General features: G+C 41.3%; 1 protein-coding gene across 1 annotated transcript in view; it reads left to right on the top strand.

The window, feature by feature from the left end:
* LOC140200352 (dedicator of cytokinesis protein 2-like) overlaps positions 1 to 23,097 on the top strand; it is a 699,328-nt gene that overhangs the window by 150,777 nt on the left and 525,454 nt on the right. The window contains exons 14-17 of the mRNA XM_072263559.1: positions 11,674 to 11,798; positions 12,430 to 12,528; positions 21,820 to 21,892; positions 22,648 to 22,751. Coding sequence (XP_072119660.1) covers positions 11,674 to 11,798; positions 12,430 to 12,528; positions 21,820 to 21,892; positions 22,648 to 22,751 — 401 coding nt within the window. The remainder of the gene's footprint in view (positions 1 to 11,673; positions 11,799 to 12,429; positions 12,529 to 21,819; positions 21,893 to 22,647; positions 22,752 to 23,097) is intronic.

The following is a 23,097-nucleotide window of genomic DNA, read 5'->3' on the forward strand; positions in this document are numbered from 1 at the left end:
CCTAAAAGGCTTCCCCTCTATCCTCAAACTGTGACCCCCTCGTTCTGGACTTCCCCAACATCGGGAACAATCTTCCTGCATCTAACCTGTCCAATCCCTTTAGGATCTTATACGTTTCAATCAGATCCCCCATCAATCTTCTAAATTCCAACGAGTACAAGCCCAGTTCATCCAGTCTTTCTTCATATGAAAGTCCTGCCATCCCAGGAATCAATCTGGTGAACCTTCTCTGTACTCCCTTTATGGCAAGGATGTCTTTCCTCAGATTAGGGGACCAAAACTGCACACAATACTCCAGGTGTGGTCTCACCAAGGCCTTGTACAACTGCAGTAGTACCTCCCTGCTCCTGTACTCGAATCTTCTCGCTATAAATGCCAGCATACCATTCGCCTTTTTCACCGCCTGCTGTACCTGCATGCCCACTTTCAATGACTGGTGTATAATGACACCCAGGTCTCGTTGCACCTCCCCTTTTCCTAATCGGCCACCATTCAGATAATAATCTGTTTTCCTATTTTTGCCACCAAAGTGGATAACTTCACATTTATCCACATTAAATTGCATCTGCCATGAATTTGCCCACTCACCCAACCTATCCAAGTCACCCTGCATCCTCTTAGCATTCTCCTCACAGCTAACACTGCCACCCAGCTTCGTGTCATCCGCAAACTTGGAGATGCTGCATCTAATTCCCTCATCCAAGTCATTAATATATATTGTAAACAACTGGGGTCCCAGCACTGAGCCTTGCGGTACCCCACTAGTCACCGCCTGCCATTCTGAAAAGGTCCCGTTTATTCCTGTGCTTTGCTTCCTGTCTGCTAACCAACTCTCCACCCACACCAATGCCTTACCCTCAATACCGTGTGCTTTAAGTTTGCACACTAATCTCCTGTGTGGGACCTTGTCAAAAGCCTTTTGAAAATCCAAATATACCACATCCACTGGTTCTCCCCTATCCACTCTACTAGTTACATCCTCAAAAAATTCTATAAGATTCGTCAGACATGATTTTCCTTTCACAAATCCATGCTGACTTTGTCCGATCATTTCACCGCTTTCCAAATGTGCTGTTATCACATCCTTGATAACTGACTCCAGCAGTTTCCCCACCACCGACGTTAGGCTAACCGGTCTATAATTCCCCGGTTTCTCTCTCCCTCCCTTTTTAAAAAGTGGAGTTACATTAGCCACCCTCCAATCCTCAGGAACTAGTCCAGAATCTAACGAGTTTTGAAAAATTATCACTAATGCATCCACTATTTCTTGGGCTACTTCCTTAAGCACCCTGGGATGCAGACCATCTGGCCCTGGGGATTTATCTGCCTTCAATCCCTTCAATTTACCTAACACCACTTCCCTACTAACAGGTATTTCGCTCAGTTCCTCCATCTCACTGGACCCTCTGTCCCCTACTATTTCTGGAAGATTATTTATGTCCTCCTTAGTGAAGACAGAACCAAAGTAATTATTCAATTGGTCTGCCATGTCCTTGCTCCCCATAATCAATTCACCTGTTTCTGTCTGCAGGGGACCTACATTTGTCTTTACCAGTCTTTTCCTTTTTACATATCTATAAAAGCTTTTACAGTCCATTTTTATGTTGCCTGCCAGTTTTCTCTCATAATCTTTTTTCCCCTTCCTAATTAAGCCCTTTGTCCTCCTCTGCTGAACTCTGAATTTCTCCCAGTCCTCAGGTGAGCCACTTTCTCTGGCTAATTTGTATGCTTCTTCTTTGGAATTGATACTATCCCTAATTTCTCTTGTCAGCCACGGGTGCACTACCTTCCTTGATTAATTCTTTTGCCAAACTGGGATGAACATTTGTTGCAGTTCATCCATGCAACCTTTAAATGCTTGCCATTGCATATCCACCGTCAATCCTTTAAGTGTCATTTGCCAGTCTATCTTAGCTAATTCACGTCTCATACCTTCAAAGTTACCCCTCTTTAAGTTCAGAACCTTTGTTTCTGAATTAACTATGTCACTCTCCGTCTTAATGAAGAAATCCACCATATTATGGTCACTCTTACCCAAGGGGCCTCTCACGACAAGATTGCTAATTAACCCTTCCTCATTGCTCAAAACCCAGTCCAGAATAGCCTGCTCTCTAGTTGGTTCCTCGACATGTTGGTTCAAAAAACCATCCCGCATACATTCCAAGAAATCCTCTTCCTCAGCACCTTTACCAATTTGGTTCACCCAATCTACATGTAGATTGAAGTCACCCATTATAACTGCTGTTCCTTTATTGCACACATTTCTAATTTCCTGTTTAATACCATCTCCGACCTCACTACTACTGTTAGGTGGCCTGTACACAACTCCCACCAGCGTCTTCTGCCCCTTAGTGCTACGCAGCTCTACCCATATCGATTCCACATCTTCCCGGCTTATGTCCTTCCTTTCTATTGTGTTAATCTCTTCTTTGACCAGCAACGCCACCCCACCTCCCCTTCCTTCATGTCTATCCCTCCTGAATATTGAATATCCCTGAACGTTGAGCTCCCATCCCTGGTCACCATGGTATATATAATCATCTGGATAGACAGGGTCTGATTAGGAACAGTCAACATGGATTTGTACGTGGAAGGTCATGCTTGACAAACCTTATTGAATTTTTTGATAAGGTTACTAAGAAAGTTGACGAGGGTAAAACGGTGGATGTTGTCTATATGGACTTCAGTAAGGCCTTTGACAAGGTTCCACATGGAAGGTTAGTTAGGGAGGTTCAATCCTTAGGCATTAATATGGAAGTAGTAAAATGGATTCAGCACTGGCTGGATGGGAGATGCCAGAGAGTAGTGGTGGATAACTGTTTGTCAGATTGGAGGCCAGTGGCTAGTGGTGTGCTTCAGGGATCTGTACTGGGTCCAATGTTGTTTGTCATATACATTAATGATCTGGATGATGGGGTGGTAAATTGGATGAGTAAGTATGCAGATGATACTAAGATAGGTGGAGTTGTGGATAATGAAGTAGGTTTTCAGAGCTAGCAGAGAGATTTAGGCCAGTTAGAAGAGTGGGCTGAAAGATGGCAGATGGAGTTTAATGCTGATAAATGTGAGGTGCTACATTTTGGTAGGGCTAATCAAAATAGGACATACATGGTAAATGGTAGGGCATTGAAGAATGCAGTAGAACAGAGGGATCTAGGAATAATGGTGCATAGTTCCCTGAAGATGGAATCTCATGTGGATAGGGTGGTGAAGAAAGCTTTTGGTATGCTGGTCTTTATAAATCAGAGCATTGAGTATAAGAGTTGGGATCTAATGTTGAAATTGTACACAACATTGGTAAGGCCAAATTTGGAGTATTGTGTACAGTTATGGTCACCGAATTATAGGAAAGATGTCAACAAAATAGAGAGAGTACAGAGAAGATTTACTAGAATATTACCTGGGTTTCATCACCTAAGTTACAGAGAAAGGTTGAACAAGTTGGGTTTTTATTCTTTGGAGCATGGAAGGTTGAGGGGGGACTTGATAGAGGTATTTAAAATTATGAGTGGGATAGATAGAGTTGACATGGATGGGCTTTTTCCATTGAGAGTGGGGGAGATTCAAACAAGAGGACATGAGTTGAGAGTTAAAGGGCAAAAGTTTAGGGGTAACATGAGGGGGAACTTCTTTACTCAGAGAGTGGTAGCTGTGTGGAACGAGCTTCCAGCAGAAGTGGTTGAAGCAGGTTTGATGTTGTCGTTTAAAGTTAAATTGGACAGCTATATGGACAGGAAAGGAATGGAAGGTTATGGGCTGAGTGCAAGTCGGTGGGACTAGGTGAGTGTAAGAGTTCAGCACAGACTAGAAAGGCCGAGATGGCCTGTTTCTGTGCTACAATTGTTATATGGTTATATGGTTATAATGTGGTGATTTATGTTTAACCATAGTTCAATAATCCAACTCGGCAGTACATCAATGTATGGCTATGTGAAACTGACACCTTAAATAACCTGCTCTTCAATCAATCAGTTTACAATTCCTGGCTATCTGAAAGGAAGATTCGGGATGAGAGAAGTAGGCAAAATAGAGGTTTATGCTTCCATCAGCTGCAGTTTATCAATCAGATGAGGATGTGAGATGGAAGCAAAATCATACAATTCAAAAATCCCAATGGCTTAGCAGCTGGCTCACTAGGTAATGTTTGCCAAGCTCTTATCCTATTTGCAAAAGCCCTAGTTCTTACACTCTCCTTAAACTGATCAGACTCCAATTCATTTGAGTTGTATGGAAAATTTGCTAGTGTAGCATCATTCTGAATATCTACAGGGGAGATTGATATCGATATCAACATCTGTTGTTGACACACACAAAAAATGCTGGTGAACGCAGCAGGCCAGGCAGCATCTCTAGGAAGAGGTGCAGTCGAAGTTTCGGGCCAGGACTCTTCGTCAGGACTAACTGAAAGAAGAGCTAGTAAGAGATTTGAAAGTGGGAGGGGGAGGGGGAGATCCGAAATGATAGGAGAAGACAGGAGGGGAAGGGATGGAGCCAAGAGCTGGAAAGTTGATTGGCAAAAGGGATACGAGGCTGGAGAAGGGAGAGGATCATGGGACAGGAAGCCAGAGGAGAAAGAGAAGTGGGAAGGGGAGCCGAAGAGGGTGGAGAGCAGGAAAGGAGTTATAGTGTGAGGGACAGAGGGAGAAAAAAGAGAGAGAGAGAAAAAGGGGGAAAAATACATTAAAAATATATTAAATAAATAAATAAATAAATAAGGGATGGGGTGTGAAGGGGAGAAGGGGCATTAATGGAAGTTAGAGAAGTCAATATTCATGCCATCAGGTTGGAGGCTACCCAGGCGGAATATACCCCCCCCCCTTCCTGTCTTCTCCTATTATTTTGGATCTCCCCCTCCCCTCCCACTTTCAAATCTCTTACTATCTCTTCTTTCAGTTAGCCCTGACGAAGGGTCCCGGCCCGAATCGTCGACTATACCTCTTCCTATAGATGCTGCCTGGCCTGCTGCGTTCACCAGCATTTTTTGTGTGTGTTGCTTGAATTTCCAGCATCTGCAGGTTTCGTTGTGTCTGTTGCGGACAGTTATGTTTTATTTTATTGTGCTAGGGAGGGAGAAAGTTGTTTGTGAGTTTCCTGTGTGTTCAGCTATTAGAGCTGTCATGAACAGCTTTGAGGTATATCAGCACCAGTTGATCTTTATGTATGTATCCATTAATAGAGATTGTTGGAATGTTAGTGAAGGAGGAATGGCACAGTTACTAGAGTGTGACATCTAAGTACTGAAGGTGCACTCACAAACCAAACCACGTGAACCAAGTCATGGACCTTCTTGCAGAGGTGCATCCAGACCCTCGAGGCTTTGAGGCTACTATTGATTGAGGCAAGTGAGGCTCTCCATCCCTGTGCTAACAACATTCTGCTGGATCAACAGTGTCCTGACCAGCTGTATCACTCAACACACATCAAAGTTGCTGGTGAACGCAGCAGGCCAGGCAGCATCTCTAGGAAGAGGTACAGTGGACGTTTCAGGCCGAGACCCTTCGTCAGGACTAACTGAAGGAAGAGTTAGTAAGAGATTTGAAAGTGGGAGGCGGAGGGGGAGATCCGAAACAATAGGAGAAGACAGGAGAGGAAGGGATGGAGCCAAGAGCTGGACAGGTGATTGGCAAAAGGGATATGAGAGGATCATGGGACAGGAGGCCCAGGAAGAAGGAAAATGGGGAGGGGAGGGGAAACCCAGAGGATGGGCAAGGGGTATAGTCAGAGGGACAGAGGGAGAAAAAAGGAGAGAGAGAGAGAAAGAATGTGTGTATATAAATAAATAACAGATGGGGTATGAGGGGGAGGTGGGGCATTAACGGAAGTTTGAGAAGTCAATGCTCATGCCATCAGGTTGGAGGCTACCTAGACGGTATGTAAGGTATTGTTCCTTCAACCTGAGTGTGGCTTCATCTTTACAGTAGAGGAGGCCATAGATAGGCTGTGGAATGGGATGTGGAATTAAAGCATGTGGCCACTGGGAGATCCAGCTGTATCACTGTTTGGTATGGGAATTGCAAGGCAGTTGACCCATAGACCCTGCAACGGAGTGTGAGGAGCGCTGAGAGAATCATTGGGGTCTCTGTCCTTCCCATTCAGGAGATGTAACAGAAGTGTTGCATTCACATAGCCCTCAGCATTGTCAAGGACCACTCCCATCTGTCCCAAAACTTCTTTGACCTCCTACCTCAGGTAGAAGGTACCATAGTATAGAACAAAGACTGTAAGTCTGCATAACAGCTTCTTCCACCGGAATGTGAGACATCTGAACGCGCTGTTACCACCCAGTATACATTATTTATCAGAACACCAGTAGCAATAATTCTGTTGCATATTAAACTACAGTATATGTTATATAAGCACATGTCAACTTGTACATCTCCAGAATATATCTTTCATCTGTAAATATTATTTTCTAGGCTCTATGGAATATTTATACTGTGCTTTGCACCTGAGGAATGTTGTTTCATTTAGTTGTATACACGTGGACAGTTGAATGACAATAACTTGAAATTCACCACTGATTTCACCACCTTCTAAACTTGTTGTGCAAAGACCTTCTTGGACTCTGCAATAGAGGATTTTGCTTGCATATTTTACTCCCTCCAATAAACACTCCAGTGTTGAAAACCATGGAGTCAACTCTTTCTTGTGAATATAATCTTCAGTAGATCTACAGCTACAATAAACTCTTGAACGCCTTTCTTTAAGGTGTTTTCTTTGAGGTGCCAGTTTTAAGCAGAGCGGTCAGCTTTAAATGTATTAGCTACTCATGGCTGGGTGACTGCTGTGGAACATAACTGATCATCATGGCTGCTCCCGTACTCCATACGAATCAAGTAGCAGAGTGAGCTTGGCCTGCTGCCTGCACGAGAGGCAAAGAGCACAGGTTAACAACTCAATGCAGTCCCTGCAATCATTTTACCTCCCAAATTTCTTCTTCCTTTTCTGGTATTGTCATTCAGTAATTAAACCATTTTGCCAGAAATTGCACAGTGCGAACACCATTTCATATACGCACGATCTTCAGGAGAAAGAAAGCACTTGCATTCTTATAGCACCCTTTGTTACCTCAGTACAATTAATAAACCAAATGTCTGAAATGCAGGCACTGAATGAATATCAATAAATGTTCCAATTTAATGTAACATGCTCTTAGGTGGCAGGGAGATAACTGACTAAATAAACAGCATTATGGCATGGGCTGAGGTCAAATCTTGTTCTGAACATCGTGTACCTGGCCCTGACACACCATAAAAAAGGACACTTTCATATCAAAATGCTACTTCTGGACTTCCGCTCGGCATTCAACACTATTTTCCCACAGACCCTGGTGAGCAAACTCCTACACTTCGTTCTAAGTACACCACTGAGCAATAGTGTGTTAGACTTCTTAACTAACGGACCTGAGACAGTCAGAATGCACAACTGCTGCTTCCTCCCCATCATCCTCAACATCAGGGCTCCCCGGGGCTGTGCGCTGGGTCCATTGACGTACACTCTGCTCACACATGACTGCATGGCCAAACACCTGAGCAATCATCATCAAGATTGCTGATCATAAGACAGTCGTGGGGCTGACCAGTGTTGAGATAGCCTACAGAGAGGAGGTGAAAGAGATTGAGGCCTGGTATCAGGCAAATAATCTCTTCCTTAACGTCAACAAGGCAAAGGAGATGGCTATTGATTTCAGGAGAACTCGCACCACTTACACTTCCATTTACTTTAGTGACATAGTAGTGGAAACAAAGCAGCTTTGAACTCCTGGAAGTGCACATCACATACAAGCTCTCATGGTCCTAGAACACTCCTACACACTCAAGAATACTCACCAATGCCTCTACTTTCTGAGGAGGCTGAAGAGAGCTGGACATTGCTTATCTATACTCACATCATTCCACAGATGTGCAATAGGGAGTGTCATGACAAGGTGCATCCCTGCCTGGTACAAAAGCTGCATTGTGGCAGACTGGAAGGCTCTATAAAGGTTGGTCAGAACTGCCCGCTGCTCACTGGCTTACCTACCATCAAGGACATACATATACAAAGGTGCCAGAAAAGGGCCAGTAATATCATGAAGGATCCACCCACCCTGCTCTTGTCTCACACCCATCAGGGAGAAGGTTACATAGCATCCACACCAGGACCATGGTTACTTTCATGAGGCAGTAAGGTTGATTGACACCTCCACCGACTAACTCCACCACTACTTTATTATATCCTGTCAATAACCTTATGTGCAGACTAGTGTCTCTTTAGAGATACACAATTTATGTACACTGTAAAAACTATCTTGTGTATTTGTTTTGATTGTTTTTTAAAATTATTATTGTGTTCTTTATCTTTGTGTTAGTTTTGTGCTGCATCCGGAGTGACAATTATATCTTTCTCCTTTACACTTGTGTACAGGAAATGACGTTAAACAATCCTGAATTCTGAAAATAGGGATTTAAGTCTTTTAATTCTGAGAACATTGTACTGGGTCTGAAATCTCCAAGTAGCTTTCTGCTTCCCAAAATAACTGAATTTGTTAAAATAAAGCCTTGAGTCTTAATGCAAATTTAAGGAACAAAATCAGTATAAGAGCAGGGGAATGATTTAAAAATAGAGAATTGTACCATGTCAAATTTCTACCAGTCTCAAGTTTGATTCACTGAACAATGTACTTGATTTCTCTTCCCTGCATGTACCACTCGAGATAACCAACTGGTATTTATATATAACACAAAATGAAGCCACGTCAATACATTCAGAGCTTTTAGCGTTACCTGTTAAGTCCTCTATCCTTAACAATAGTTCAAAACAAAATCAAGCCATTCCAGAATTTAAGGATGAGGATAAAAATGAATATTGTTTATTCTATGTGGTGTAGGAAAATTGTTCATCTAAGTCTGCACTTTTTAGAGAGCATTAATTCTAATGTTTCTCGGGCTGTAGGTGGTTACAGTCCTGCCTGTTGTGATCATACTTTGAGCAGCTGTGAATTGGCGTCATTTGGCTAGCTTCTCAATGCCCATATGCCTTTTTTCTAATTTTGACAAGGGAATTTATTCTCCTCCACATGGGACTAGATTATGTTGTCAAGAAGAGAGGACATAGTTCAAGCACTGAAGTTTCTTTTTTAACATCATATTGAATTGGTCCCAGCTCTCTCAAGAACTAGTTGCTAACACCTTTGATTTGTCTTCATCAGAACTTGACTATTTTCATTAGGATTCCTCCAAATTGCAGGTGTTTTAACATATAGGATAAACTTCATGACAATGTTGGGTATCAAAGGAATTAAACATGGCAGTGGAATGAATGAAGCGGGAGTATTACATTAACTAGCTGGACAGAGATAATAACATGTAAAATATTAAAATAAGGCCTAATGATGCATTTAAAATAAAAAGTGTTTACAAAGAATTGAGGTTGACAGAAAGAGAAACAGGATTTCATTCTGGCACTGGGAAAGACAAACTCCTCTCATGTTTGAGTTTCCTGTACAGGCTTCCCATTACCCTGCGTTGGGATCATTAGCTCACTTGTTTAGAGATACAACACGGAATAGGCCCGGCCCTTCCAGCCCAACAAACCACACCGCCCAGCAACCTACCGATTTAACCCTAGCCTAATCACAGGACAATTTATAATGACCAATTAACCGACAAACCAGAATGTCTTTTGATTGTGGGAGGAAACCAGAGCACCGGGAGGAATTCCAGGTGCTCACGGGAAGAATGTACCAGCTTTCTTACAGAGAATGCCAGAACTGAACTCCAAACTCCAACCCCTGAGCTGTAATAGCATCACGCTAACCACTACCCTACCGTGATGCAGTCTGTACATTGACTTCATTTCTACAATAAGGCATTCGAGTGTGAAGTACATCTCACAATCACAGAAGTTTAGCAAGCACATTGAGGCCATTTGGCTACTAACTCCGTTGTTCCCAAGAAGAACTATCCAGCTTGATCTGTCTTTTTATCTCTGGGCCTGTTTCCCCATTGATTATGACACATTAATCCAAGTATATCTCAACCGTGACAATAGCTTCTGCCTCTTTCTCTCTTTCAGGCAGTGAGTTTCACACCTTGAGCCATACAGAGTAGTGAAGTTAAAAAAACAAATCAGTTAATAAGCTATAATTTAAAATGAAACTGTTAGCTCTTGTAATGATGATCCATGGGGAGTGTGGGGAGGATTGTCTATGAATCCATCTAGTTTACGAAGGAATGTTCCTCAGGATAGCAAATCATCCATCCTTACCAGGTTTGACCTGTATGTAACAGATGTGTTAGACACTGAAATGGTTTGGTCCGGAAGGGACAATAAATACTGGGGCAACACACAAGTGTGCTAGAGGAACTCAGCACATCAGTAGCATTCATTAAGGGAACTGTACAGTCAGCAATTTGGATCTTGACACTTCATCTGGATGGGACAGAAAGAGGGGAAATTGTTCAAAAAAAGTTCTATTCAAAAGGTTCTAAGGAACATCTAAACAAGCCTGATGCATTTTGGAAACAATTCCTGTGGACTGATGAAGTTAAAATAGAACTTCTCTGCCTCAATGAGCAAAGGTATGTTTGGAGAAAAAAGGGTGCAGAATTTCATGAAAAGAACCCCTCTCCAACTGTTAAGCATGGGGGTGGATCGATTATGCTTTGGGCTTGTATTGCAGCCAGTGGCACGGGGAACATTTACTGGTAGAGGTAAGAATGAATTCAATTAAATACCAGCAAATTCTGGAAGCAAACATCACACCGTCTGTTAAGCTGAAGATGAAAAGAGGATGGCTTCTACAACAGGATAATGATCCTAATCACACCTCAAAATCCACAATGGACTACCTCAAGAGGTGCAAACTGAAGGTTTTGCCATGGCCCTCAGTCTCCCAACCCAAACATCATAGACCTCAAAACAGCAGTGCATGCAAGACAGCCCAAGAATTTCACAGAACTAGAAACCTTTTGCAAGGTAGAATGGGCGAAAATCCCCCAAACAAGAATTGAAAGACTCTTAGCTGGCTACAGAAAGCATTTTCAAGCTGTGATACTTGCCAGAGGGGATGTTACTAAGTACTGCCATGCAGGGTGCCCAAACTTTTGCTTCAGGTCCTTTTCCTTTTTTGTAATTTTGAAACTGTAAAAGATGGAAATAAAAAAGTTTTCTTGCTTAAAATATTAAAGAAGTATGTCATCTTTAATTTTATGCCTTTTGGAAATCAGTTCATCTTTTACTTGCTTAGTTATTCACAGTAACAGAAACTTTGACCGGGGTGTCCAAACTTTTGCATGCCACTGTACATTCTTCACTTGTTTCGGTGGGTTTCCTCCCTCATTCCAAAGACGTGTTTTAGAAGCTAAGTTGGTCACATGGCTGTAGTTGGGCAATGTGGGCTCATTAAGTAGAAAGGATGTGTTACTCTGCTCAACCAGATACTTTCTAAATGTTGTGCGGGTCTCAGAATCCACCACCTTCCCAAGCAGTGCACTAAAGGTTGAAACCAGTCTCTGGGGAACCATGGCATACTGTGCTCCAACTGTGGCCTAATTATATGACTTCTATGTAGCTGATACCTGTTTAGACTTAGGAGATACTTGGTATCCTTTTTATCATGTTTTCCCTCATATACTAAAATATTATAAAACTACTCATGTAAGAACAATTCTCTCCCTCATTAAACTATAGGTGATGTGAGGAATGATATCTACATCAACATTCAGTATGGAGATTTTGACAAATACAACAAGACCACCCAGAAGAATGTGGAAGTGATAATGTGTGTCTGCAATGAAGATGGCAAAATTATTCCGGTAAGAATTTTTGTTTTGATTCAATGGAGTCTGATTAATGGAAGTCGACAGTCTTATCTACTAGTCCTCTCAGTTGATGATTGGTGTTGAATTAATCTTGGTTCAATTTGAACTTCAGTGTGTAGGGAAGTAGAGTCAATTCAAATGCCACTCCAGATTATTAACTGCTGGAAACCCAATGGTATGGAATTCCAATGGGAAAAAGTTGAATCCTCCTTGAGGTTAGCATCCACAGGGCCACAACCAGGATGCCAGGGCAAGATCCCTGGGAGATGTCGAATCACTGGTGACAATTACTAATAGTCAAGCAGTTAGACCTCCTGGAAAGAGAAGGATACACTGATGGTACAGGTGGGATTGGTCAATAACCAGGGGTGAGAGAGTTTGGATCAACAATAAATGAATGAGAGGGGAACTGAGGTTTCAGAATAGCATGGATCTTGGAGGAAGGTGGAATTAATGGATGAAACATGATCAAAGGAATTGTAAAAGAAACGAACAGTTTTAAAAAGATCATTAAGTATTCTGTATCAGTATTTGGCTGTAGTTTTGCTGTTTAGTTACTTGAAGCTGTGTTATTATGTATGTGTTTAGGCAATCTATTTTACATGCCTACACTGTTTTGGTGCAGAATTCCATTTGCTTAGGAGCAGGAGACAAGCTGGTCAGTGAATACCGATCGGTCATCTACTATCAGGTCAAACAGCCACGCTGGATGGAAACAATCAAGGTCAGTGCAACTATTACAAAACTGTTTATAAACATAGGTTACAAGGAAAATGTTACATGTTACAGCATCTTCCATATAATTTCAGGTCATTCAAAGGAGCATGTTTGAAGTGAAGTCAGTGTTGTAGCATTGGTAGCTGAGACACTCTAGTTTTAAACACTATGGCATGTTTTGTTGATACCATTGTGACATCCTCAGTGCTAAGACATTGGACTAGTAATTCATTTATGCTATGTTACTGTAACCTTCAGGTTCAGCCGGCAGGCATTTGTCTAGGGAAGACAGCCTCTGGCCCAGCCAAACTGAGAAATCTCGTTTCTGTGGATGCTGCGTGATGTGTCGCCCTGTTACAAATCCGCACCGCAAAATATCAGACAGTACACCATGTGCAATTAAATGATTGAACTTTATAAATCTTAATCTGATTATAGGGTTAGTAAAGAAAATAAAAAGAAAAAAGGCCTATTTTAATGAACCAGTCTAACGTGCACATTGGAGCTCACAGTTCCGCCCATTCATTCCCCATCAAGCTCATCTGAGCGTCAGGGACCCTCAGACTCTTGATCCAAATCCACTCTGCTTGGCGATCTACCAACTCTCTCCACTCGTCTCTTTTCTCTTCATCTCTCGCTGACGAAAGACCACGAAATCCCTTCTCTCAGACCCACAAGAAAGAACAACATGCCCCTCACTGGATGGCGCACATTTCAAAGCCCCTATTATCTCTAGTCATAACCCAAACATTACTGCTACAGAGAAACTGAGCAGTGAAACATTACAGAGAGGCCATTACATTAGCAGTGAAGCCTTACAGCGTGTTACATAACTTTATTTCTTAGAGTAAAACATGAAAGTAACTATTTCCATATTGGTCTGAGTCACTCCAGGTATTCCTGAGAGTGATTACAGAGATGATGCTGTTCCTTGTGCAATGCTGTCATTGGAACATTGTGGGAGGACTTATAGCATGTGTTTCTTGGAACAACCAACAGAGGCTGGCTCAGAAATCTCAGGTGGCAGGCACGGATATCCTGATGTCTACTATCCAGCTAGCCCCACACTATCTCTGCATACAACCAGTTATCCAAAATGGATCTCATCATCAGAACCAATCCTCAGCCCCAACATCCATTCTGGATCTGCTTTGCAGATCTCATCACCCACAATTCTACCTAGCTGGTTATTTTCCTTGGCAACGTGACCTTATCCAGCATCCTCCCTGACTGCACAATACTGCTAGGTCACAGATGCAATAGGAAAAAAGAGAGGGAAGCCTACATTCATAATCTACTTTAACAGCGACCATGTATGAATTAGCCGGCCGGTGGCATAGTGGCATCTGCACTGGACTTCGAAGCGAGTGGTTACGGGTTCCAATCTGGCTGGCTCCTTGTACACTTTCCATCCTGCTGGGTTGCGTGTCAGGCTAGCAACTCAACCTCGTAAAGTAAAACAGACTAATGCTAAAGAATGGCAAGGTTACCGTTCGATTCACCACAAGGTGCGGAGAGGAACAATAACAATGTGTGAACTAGGTTTTTGAGGATAGTGAGTCTGACAATTGTTTATTGATTTTGAGCTGGGGAGAATACATCCTCAGGCTGCTCTGCATGTTTGGCAGGGTATAAGGTCTCATTATGGTGATGATAGGATATAGTCACGTGACAATCTGATATCCGAATGTGAAGCATGAGAGGGGACTTGAATAGGAAATAATACCTTACTGTTCACTTGACAGTGGCAAGGTTTAACATCAGAAACAGACAAGGATCATTGATGTCACAGTTCCCAAGTACACAGGATACAATATGGTGATTTCTCTCTTCACAGACCCTCAAACACACATGCAAAATTTTCAGTACTTCGCGACCACGACAACTTAAATGTGTGATAAAATTCAAACATGTTGCAGGTGCTGGAAAACTAAAATAGGAACATGTTGGAATTATTCTGCAAGCCAGGCAGCATCTGTGGAAAGAGATACTGTTAATGTTTTAGGTCTGTGACCACAAGCACATTTACACTTGCACACTTCTAACATAGTGATGTGCCCAGGCGTCAGAACAGTAACCTGGCCATTAATGTCAGCGAGGTGAAAGAGGTGGTTATTGAGCTAAGAAAATAGTTGGGTGAACAGAACATTATTCTCATAAACAGAAATGCTGTAGGGGTGGTCGACTCCTTCTGGTCCCCAGGCATCTGTATCACCTACGACCTCTCCACGTCCTTACATACTAATGCAGTGATCCTGAAGGTATATCATTGCATGTACATTCTTATGCATCCGAGAACATTTGGCATATCCATGAGGATTTTTTTTTATTTAACAGATGTGACATAGAGCATTTGCATTTCAGCTTGGAATGTCATCTGCTGTGCTCTGGACTGATGAGTGGTCAGCACTGTTCAGTCTATCACTTCCTTCCATCCACTCCATCTCTCTGGTGCTTTGTATCCAGAAGGCTAACATATCATCTCAGGTGCCTGCCACCCTGGTGATCTCCCTTTCTCTCTTCTACTTTTTGAGAGAAAATACAGGAGCTCGAAAACCTGGGTGACCAGATTCAAGAAAATCTACTTCCCAATATTCTCAGTCCTCTAAACCTATTATCTCTTTCATATCTCTTTACTGGTGGTGCTGCTAAATCTTGAACCGTGAATTCTTCCTTTTCCGATATTGTTACTTTAGCACTTTGTTTTGCACTACATCAGTTTGTGCAAAAATACTTCCAGCTTTCCTTTTCCTTGTACTCATCACTGGTGTATTTATGATTGCCATGCATAATGTTAACACTATGAGCTTCATCCAGATGAGGAATTACACTGCACCATGGTGGATAAGGCAAGATACGTATCTGATTTGATGTGACTTCCCAGATGTGCAACTATACCTGAACTGCAACATAACGCGATGTTCGAGGAGGTGACCCATAGGAGGCATCGTGGCAAAAAAATTGATCCAAAATCAAAACAAAACAAAACAATTGCACAAGCCTGTGAACCCAGATGGAGCTGTAATACTCACATCACATGTCCACGGTTCCAATGATTGCTCCAAAGCATCAAATTCCCTATTTTGATCCTTTAGTAGCAATTAGCAAATGTACAATTAAACATTATTGAATGTTATCTAAGTGGTCAGCAAAGATATGACCTCCGCTGGTCCCAAGCTGCAAACTGACATGAAACAAGCATGAATATGTAACCTTTGCTTTTAGCACGCCTGCATTAATGTGATGAGTTACCATAATACACATAATAAATGCACCACACAGAATACATGGCTCCCGCAGAAGGGATTAAGAGAAGTTTCAAGGCTATCCTAACAGAAAAATGATTTGGAGAGACAAAATTGAAGGAGGAGTGGTTGAGGGCTCTTCTGGGAAGAAGGAAGGAGAAGATGGAAAAAGAAGTCTGGCTTGGAGATGAACAGCCTTCAAGAGGTTACATGTTGGGAAGAGTGTATAAAATAAGAAGAAATGAATTCATGCCAGGATTTGAAGACAGGAGTAAGATTTTTTAACATGAGGCTTTAATAGACCCAAAGCTAATGTAACCATTATTTTTATTTGCTCTCAGGGTATAAGTATTACTAGCAATATAATAGTTTATTGTCCATCACTGACTCCCTGCACAAGCTTAGGTACTAATTAGACTCAATAATATTCATGGCTTAGAGACACTTATTGATCAGACTGGAACAATAGTAAGGATTGAAGGATGTTGAATGAATCTGTAGGATATATTGCCACAGAAGTTGTGGAGGTCAATTCATTGGGTATACTTAAAACAGAAGTTGATAGGTTCTTAATTAGTAAGGATGTCATAGGTTATAGGAAGAAGACAGGAGAAATCAGTTGAAAGGAAAACAAACTAGCCATTGAATAAATGGTGGAGCAGATTCAAAGTGCCAAATGGATTAATTTTGCTTTTATGTCTTGTGGTCTTATGAACCAGGTGCTTTCTTTACAACAATGCAGTAGACCCATGTTTAACATTAATTAACTTAATTTTAAAATTCAAGTGCCAGATTTAGCTACTGATTTGAACTTACATTTCAAGTGGGGCCTCAAACTTGTACATAGATTGAAACGCTAAGTGCTGGATACACTAAACAGTTCTGCTGGTATTCATGAAGATTTGTGGTCAATTGAAAGGTCATTGAAGTTTAACTCTCTCTTTCCACAAATGCTGCCTGATCTGCTTAGATATTAGCACTTATTGCTTTTATTTTTCTGCATTTGTTTACTTTCTAAATTTGTGCCTTTGAAGTAATTGCACAGAACCCAGCTTCACATCTGGTGAATACAAGTGGTTTATGTGCAATTGGTATGCATCCCTTTAAGAATTGTAGCATGTGATCAACAACACTCACTGTCTATACTGCCGCTTTGTAAAGGCTAATTTATACTTGTGCGTATTAGCTTACGCTGTAGCCTATGCAAGTGGCCTACGCCATTGTGAGCATTTATACTTGTGCGTTGGTGTGTCTGCGTCACTTTGTAATTCACCGCCAAAACGTTAGTTGGCGGTGGGGTTTCTATGCCACTGTGTTGAGTTTCTTTGTGTTGAAACCCAACACGAAGAAACTCAAACTTCAAACAATGGCAACTGAAGCTGAAGGAGGGTGAATTTTCTGTGCTTGCCCAACCACTGAGAGGCATGGACAAGGAAATGGATTTCAAATATTTTCAGATGTCGGCAGGTTGATTTGACGATTTGGTTCATTGTCTCCAACCATTTATTTTGCATCAGTGTACGTACAGTATACTCAGAGACTGGCAATCACCACTCAAGTTTTAGCTTCAGGTGGAAGTCAACAGGCTGTAGCAGCTATCTACAAACTGATGTCAAGCTCAGTGTCCTCCATAACTTGGGAGGTCTGTAAAGCTTTATGGAAAGCATTGCAGCCAGAGTTCCTTCCCTGCCCTTCAGTCGTCCAATGGGAAGCTATTGCAACGCAGGAGGAAATGCGATGCTACCAAGCGGACCAATCATAGTTGTTGCAGTCTGTGTCACCGCAACGTGTAGTTACATTTTTGGGGAGGTGCACGTCAGGCTACGACGTAGAGTACAGTGTAGCGTACGCGGCTATGTAGGGTGTTTGCTTGGTAGAAATGTCCAGGTGTAAGTTTTTTTTGTTGAATAAAGCTCTAGTGTTTTTTTTTAGCTCCATCCACTGCTGTCCTCCAACATGATAGAAAAGTAAATAAAGACTGAATGGCTGATCCTTATCAGGTCCAATAGTACCAATAGGGAGGGGAACAATAACATATTCAGGCATTGAAGGCGCTTCATCCAAACATAGATCTTTACATGCATTTGCTGTCTAACCTGATAAGTGTTTCCAGTATTTTCTCTTTTAAATTTAGAAAATTAATTTAATATTTTTAATTTAATTTACTTCTAAAATAATTGTGTACACTCTGATGCTTGTCCTAGACTCTAAGCAAGCTGAAATAATTTATTTTCTTTCCACATTATCAGCTCTATTTGCTGCTTAATTCCACATCTATAGACAGCTCACTATGCTGTTAGTGTTATCAAGAGCCAAAGCCTATGTGAATGGCCTTCCACAGAGGCTTCACAGATTTTGCAAGATAACTGGGTGGTCATTTAAAACTGAAGTGGTTGAGAAATTATTTTTGCAGAGGTAGTAACAATCTGGAAATCTCTGACCTAGAGGACTGTGGAAGCTGAATTACTGGAGATATTTTAAGATGCATGTTTGAAATATCAAGAAATTGAGAGCAATGCGGAACAGGCACAGAAGAGGAGCTGAGGGCTGGGACAAATCATATTGAATGGCTGGGCTGGTAAGGGTTAAGTGATCCACTGCTCCTGCTCTCTTGGAGTCTTGAGCCTTGGCTGGGTTCTGCCAATTTCCTCTGTAATGGGTGCATATTGCAGTCTAAGACTTTGCTGAAGCCTTGATCATGTTTAGCCACATTGAAGTTCTTGATGAATTTCAGGCCTACACTTGAATCCAGCTACATACATGGGACAGCAGAGAGCTGCCTTTTGACTTCTCACTCAGAAACTGTTGTCAGCTTCACTATGTTGATGACAAAGCGAGTTTTTATAACTTCACTGCAGTTGTCAAAAAGGCAACTGATGTCTGACATACTCTTATTGGTTTTGTAATGTTCATTAATGTTACTTTAAAACTCTTAAAGTATAAATATATCACAAAGTGGAGGAGCAAGCTCCATAATGACTGCAACTTCTTAAAAAGACAATTACCATAATCTTCTCTGTGCTTCCATGGAAGATAATCAATAATTAATCACAGCAATTTCAAAATGAGCAACAGCATGTCAAGAATTTGATTATTTTCAGCGAACAATCATTAGGACCTGATTGATGGGGAAGAATCAGAATATTTATTTTTTAATTAAATATGTAGTGCAAAAAAAAAGAACAGAGATAGTGAGGTATTGTTCATGGGTTCATTGTCCATTCAAGCGTATGGTGGCGGAGGGAAAGAAGCTGTTCCTGAAATGTTAAATATGTGTTTTTAGGCTTCTGTACCCTCTCCTTGATGGTAGCAATGAGAAGAGGGCATGTTCCTGTGTGGTGGGAGTCCTTAAAGACAGATGTCAACTTTTTGAGGCACCATCTTTTGAAGGTGTCCTGGATGCTGGGGAGGCTAGCACCCATAATGGAGCTGGCTGAACTTAAAACTTTCTGCAGCTTTTCCTGACCCTGAGCAGTGGCCCCTCCATACCAGATAGTGACACGACTAGTTAGTATGCTCTCCATGGTATTCAGTCTTTCTGTGATTAAAGACTAAACCATTAAACAACTCAACAGTCAGGTCATTTCTGGGTTTGCTATTTCCTCTCCTTGTTCTGTGATGAATGACTTATCAGAACATCATTCGTTCATCAGTTTGACAGATTTGAGTTTGCCTGCTCATGGACACTTTGTAAAATCTCAGTGGGATGCGATTCCAGCATCTGCAGTCTCTCGTGTCTCTATGAATCTACAGACAACACTGCTCTGCTTTTCCTAATAGATGACCTCAAACACTGCCACAAGTTTTGCTTTATTATTTAAGCACAGACATCAATCTCAAAGTGACACACATTATATTAACATTGATTCCGAGGGAATCCACAGTTAACTGAACTAAAAATGTTGTTCCTGCCAAGTTTGTGCATTTCAATGGAACATTTGGACATAGTACAACACATCACTGTTTATTTGGGGATTAGTCCAAGGTAACAAGGATGAATTCCACCTCAACTAAAGTCAAGATATTAAGCCATAATTTGAAAAAACCTGTTCCTAAAATATCGTGTGTATTTTCAGGCTCCTGTACCTTCTTTTTGATGGTGGCAATGATAAGAGAGCATGTCCTAGCTGATAGGGATTCTTAATGATCCTTGAGGCTTTGCCTTCTGGAGGTGTCCTTGATGCTGGAGTGGCTAGCAGCTAGTGATGCAGCTGGCTGAATTTATGACTTTCTGCAGATTTTTCTGATCTTGTGCAGTGGCCTCTTCATACCAGATGCTGATGCAACCAGTTGGAATGTTCTCCACGGTACATCTGTGGAAATTTGTGAGTGTCTTTGGTGACATGCCAAGCCTCCTTAAACTCCTAAAGAAATATAACTGCAGCTGTTCCTTCTTTGTAATTACAGTACATCAATATGTTGGGCCCAGGATAGATCTTCAGTGATGTTGACACCCACGAACTTGAAACTAGTCACCCTTTCTACTGCTGATCCCACAATGAGGACTGGTATATGTCCCTTGACTTCCCCTTCTTGGAGTCCACAATCAATTCCTTGATCTTACTGACTTTGAGTGCAAGGTTCACACACACAAAATGCTGAAGGAACACAGCAGGCCAGGCATTTTGTGTGTGCGCTTGGATTTCCATCTCCTGTAGATTTTGTTGTGTTTGTTGTTGAGTGCAAGGTTGTTATTGTTACATCTCTCAACCAGCTGACTTATCTCAGTCCTGTTTGATTTAGGATAAAGTGTTGTTCTGATCCTAAAGCTGTAACAAGGCCTTCCATGATGAAGTACTTCCAAGTAGGTGAAGCCACCACAAGCCCTAATGATAAAATAGCTGAAAAGATCTTTGCTTAGAAAACCATGCCAGCAGTTTGCTGGCTGTAGTTTGCCCATCAGAAGCACTTAAATTAAAAGAAATAAAATTAAGTGATTGAAAGCATTTTAATTTTAAAAAGCACAAATGTTTGTAAAGGAAATTCAGCTAGTTCAGAAAAAAATATTACTTTTCCTTCTCTCCTGTTTCTTACCATTCATGTGTAAGGCCATATGCCATGTGTAATCTGGCACAAGTTCAGCAGAATTTGTGACTCCACCTCACTGTTGGTGGATTGAGCTAGAACATGTCTGCTATTCTATTCGATGCTGAATTCCCATCGGAGCATGTTTGGGAAATTGAACCTGCTGTTGGAGATCCACCAGCAAGTTGAGCACTTCTGTGTGTGATCCCTCCAGGGCATGTTGGTTGGGGCTGGTGATAGAGTGAGGGGTTAGGAGAAGTTGGTTAAATGCTAACAAATTGGTAATTCCCTGTACGTTAGTCAGCTCCATCATGGGCACTAACCTCCATGGTACCCAGGACATCTTCAAGGAGTGATACCTCAAAAAGGTGGCATCCATCATTAAGGACCACCATCATTCAAGACATGCCCTCTTCTCATTGCTAGCATCAGGGAGGAGGTACACGAGCCTGAAGGCACACACTCAATGATTCAGCAACAGTTTCTTCCATCTGCCATCAAATTTCTGATTGGACATTGAACCCATGAAGACCACCTCAGTACTTTATCTTTTCAATTTTTGAACTACTTATTTAACTATTTAATATATACGCATTTACTGTAATTCAAGGTTTATTTTCTATTATTATGCATTGCTTTGTACTGCTGCTGCAGAGACAACAAATTTCATGACATTTGCCAGAGATATTAAACCTGATTCTGATTCTGATTCTGAAGTTCTGGCCCAGAGTTCCTTGCATGGTGTTCTCCTATCGCATACTATTGCAGAGGAAAATGCTGTTTACTCTTTTTCCCAACAGCAGAAGAGGAAGAGGGAGTTCTTAACCAAAATATGAATATTTATGAAAATATTTAAACCAAAATCTACTGATTTCTTCTTAGTATTGGCTTGAATTGATAAATATTGAGAAAGCTAAGTGAAAGGGAGTCATTTGGAAAATGTGCAAAGTGAAATATAACATTGTATCTGAGTTATCAAGTTAATGAGTACAACTGATTAATTTTCTCACAATTCTGCCTTTTACTAGTTGGCTATTCCAATGGAAGAAATGCAAAGGATACACCTGAGATTTATGTTTAGACATAGATCATCACAAGAATGTAAGTATAACCTACATTTAAGAACCAGTTATATTTATGCAGCATATTTCATCAAGCTAGATAAAGTGTGTTGGAAAATTGTATCTCCCCTGGCTGTGCATGCATACTGCACCCACATTTCCCCTTTCTGGTTTATATCCCCTTATACTCTATTTCCTCTCAAAATCTCCCCTCACACGCTGCAGAGTGTTGTCAACACAGCTCAGTCCATTATGCGAACCAATTTCCTATCCATAACATTACATCTTTTTCATTTTCTGCTGCCTTGGTTAAGCAGCTAATATAATCAAAGACCCTTCCACCCCGGACATTCTCTCCCCTCTCTTCTTCCATGGGTTAGAAGATAAAAAAAAAGCTTGAAAGAAATTACCTCCAGACTGAAGGACAGCTTCTAACCCACTGTTTTCAGAATTTTGACAGACCTCCCAAACTCTAAAGATAACCTCTTGATCTCCAAACCTACCTCATTGTGACCCTTACATTTTATTTGTTTGTTTATTCACATAAATATGCACTTTCTCAGTAGCTACTGCACTATATTCCGCATTTTTTTTGCTTTTTGCTACCTTAATGTATGGCATGATCTGTCTGGATGTCACGCAAACAAAAGCTTTTCACTGTGTCAGGAATATAGCAATTCCTATTCAATTTGTTCACCTCATTCTCGATGAACTCTTTGGCTTTCCTTGTCCTCTCTGTTCTCTTTCCCTCCAATCTTCAGATTTGATGGGCTTTACTTTCTTTATAACTTACAGCAAAAGACAAAAGTGAGAAAAATTTTGCAATGGCCTTCGTAAGGCTGATGAAAGATGATGGTACGACACTGCAGGATGGTACTCATGAATTGGTGGTGTACAAGGTATGTGGTCCTAGCTTTACAAAAATTGGATAAGTATTGGTCTCCTGACAGTAGCAGATTGACTGAAAAGACATTGAATTGATTTTGGATTGCTACTTTTTATATGTAATTATCAAATGTTACATTTCATTACTTTGATGAATGTCTGCAATAAACTTGGGAAGGGATTCTGATGCTGGGAATAGAGCATCTTTCATTACAAGGCACCAAATATCGGCAGCATGCAACCTTTGAGAGGCAGGGAGAACACATATAAAGGGACATTTCACATTTAATGGCAAAACCGTGTTGGTGTAGAAGAGAATCTGAGGATTTGAGTCTGTAGTTCCCTGAAGGTGGTTGCATA

The sequence above is a fragment of the Mobula birostris genome, chromosome 7 (genome assembly GCF_030028105.1).
Source record: "Mobula birostris isolate sMobBir1 chromosome 7, sMobBir1.hap1, whole genome shotgun sequence".
In the NCBI taxonomy this organism is placed as follows: domain Eukaryota; kingdom Metazoa; phylum Chordata; class Chondrichthyes; order Myliobatiformes; family Myliobatidae; genus Mobula; species Mobula birostris.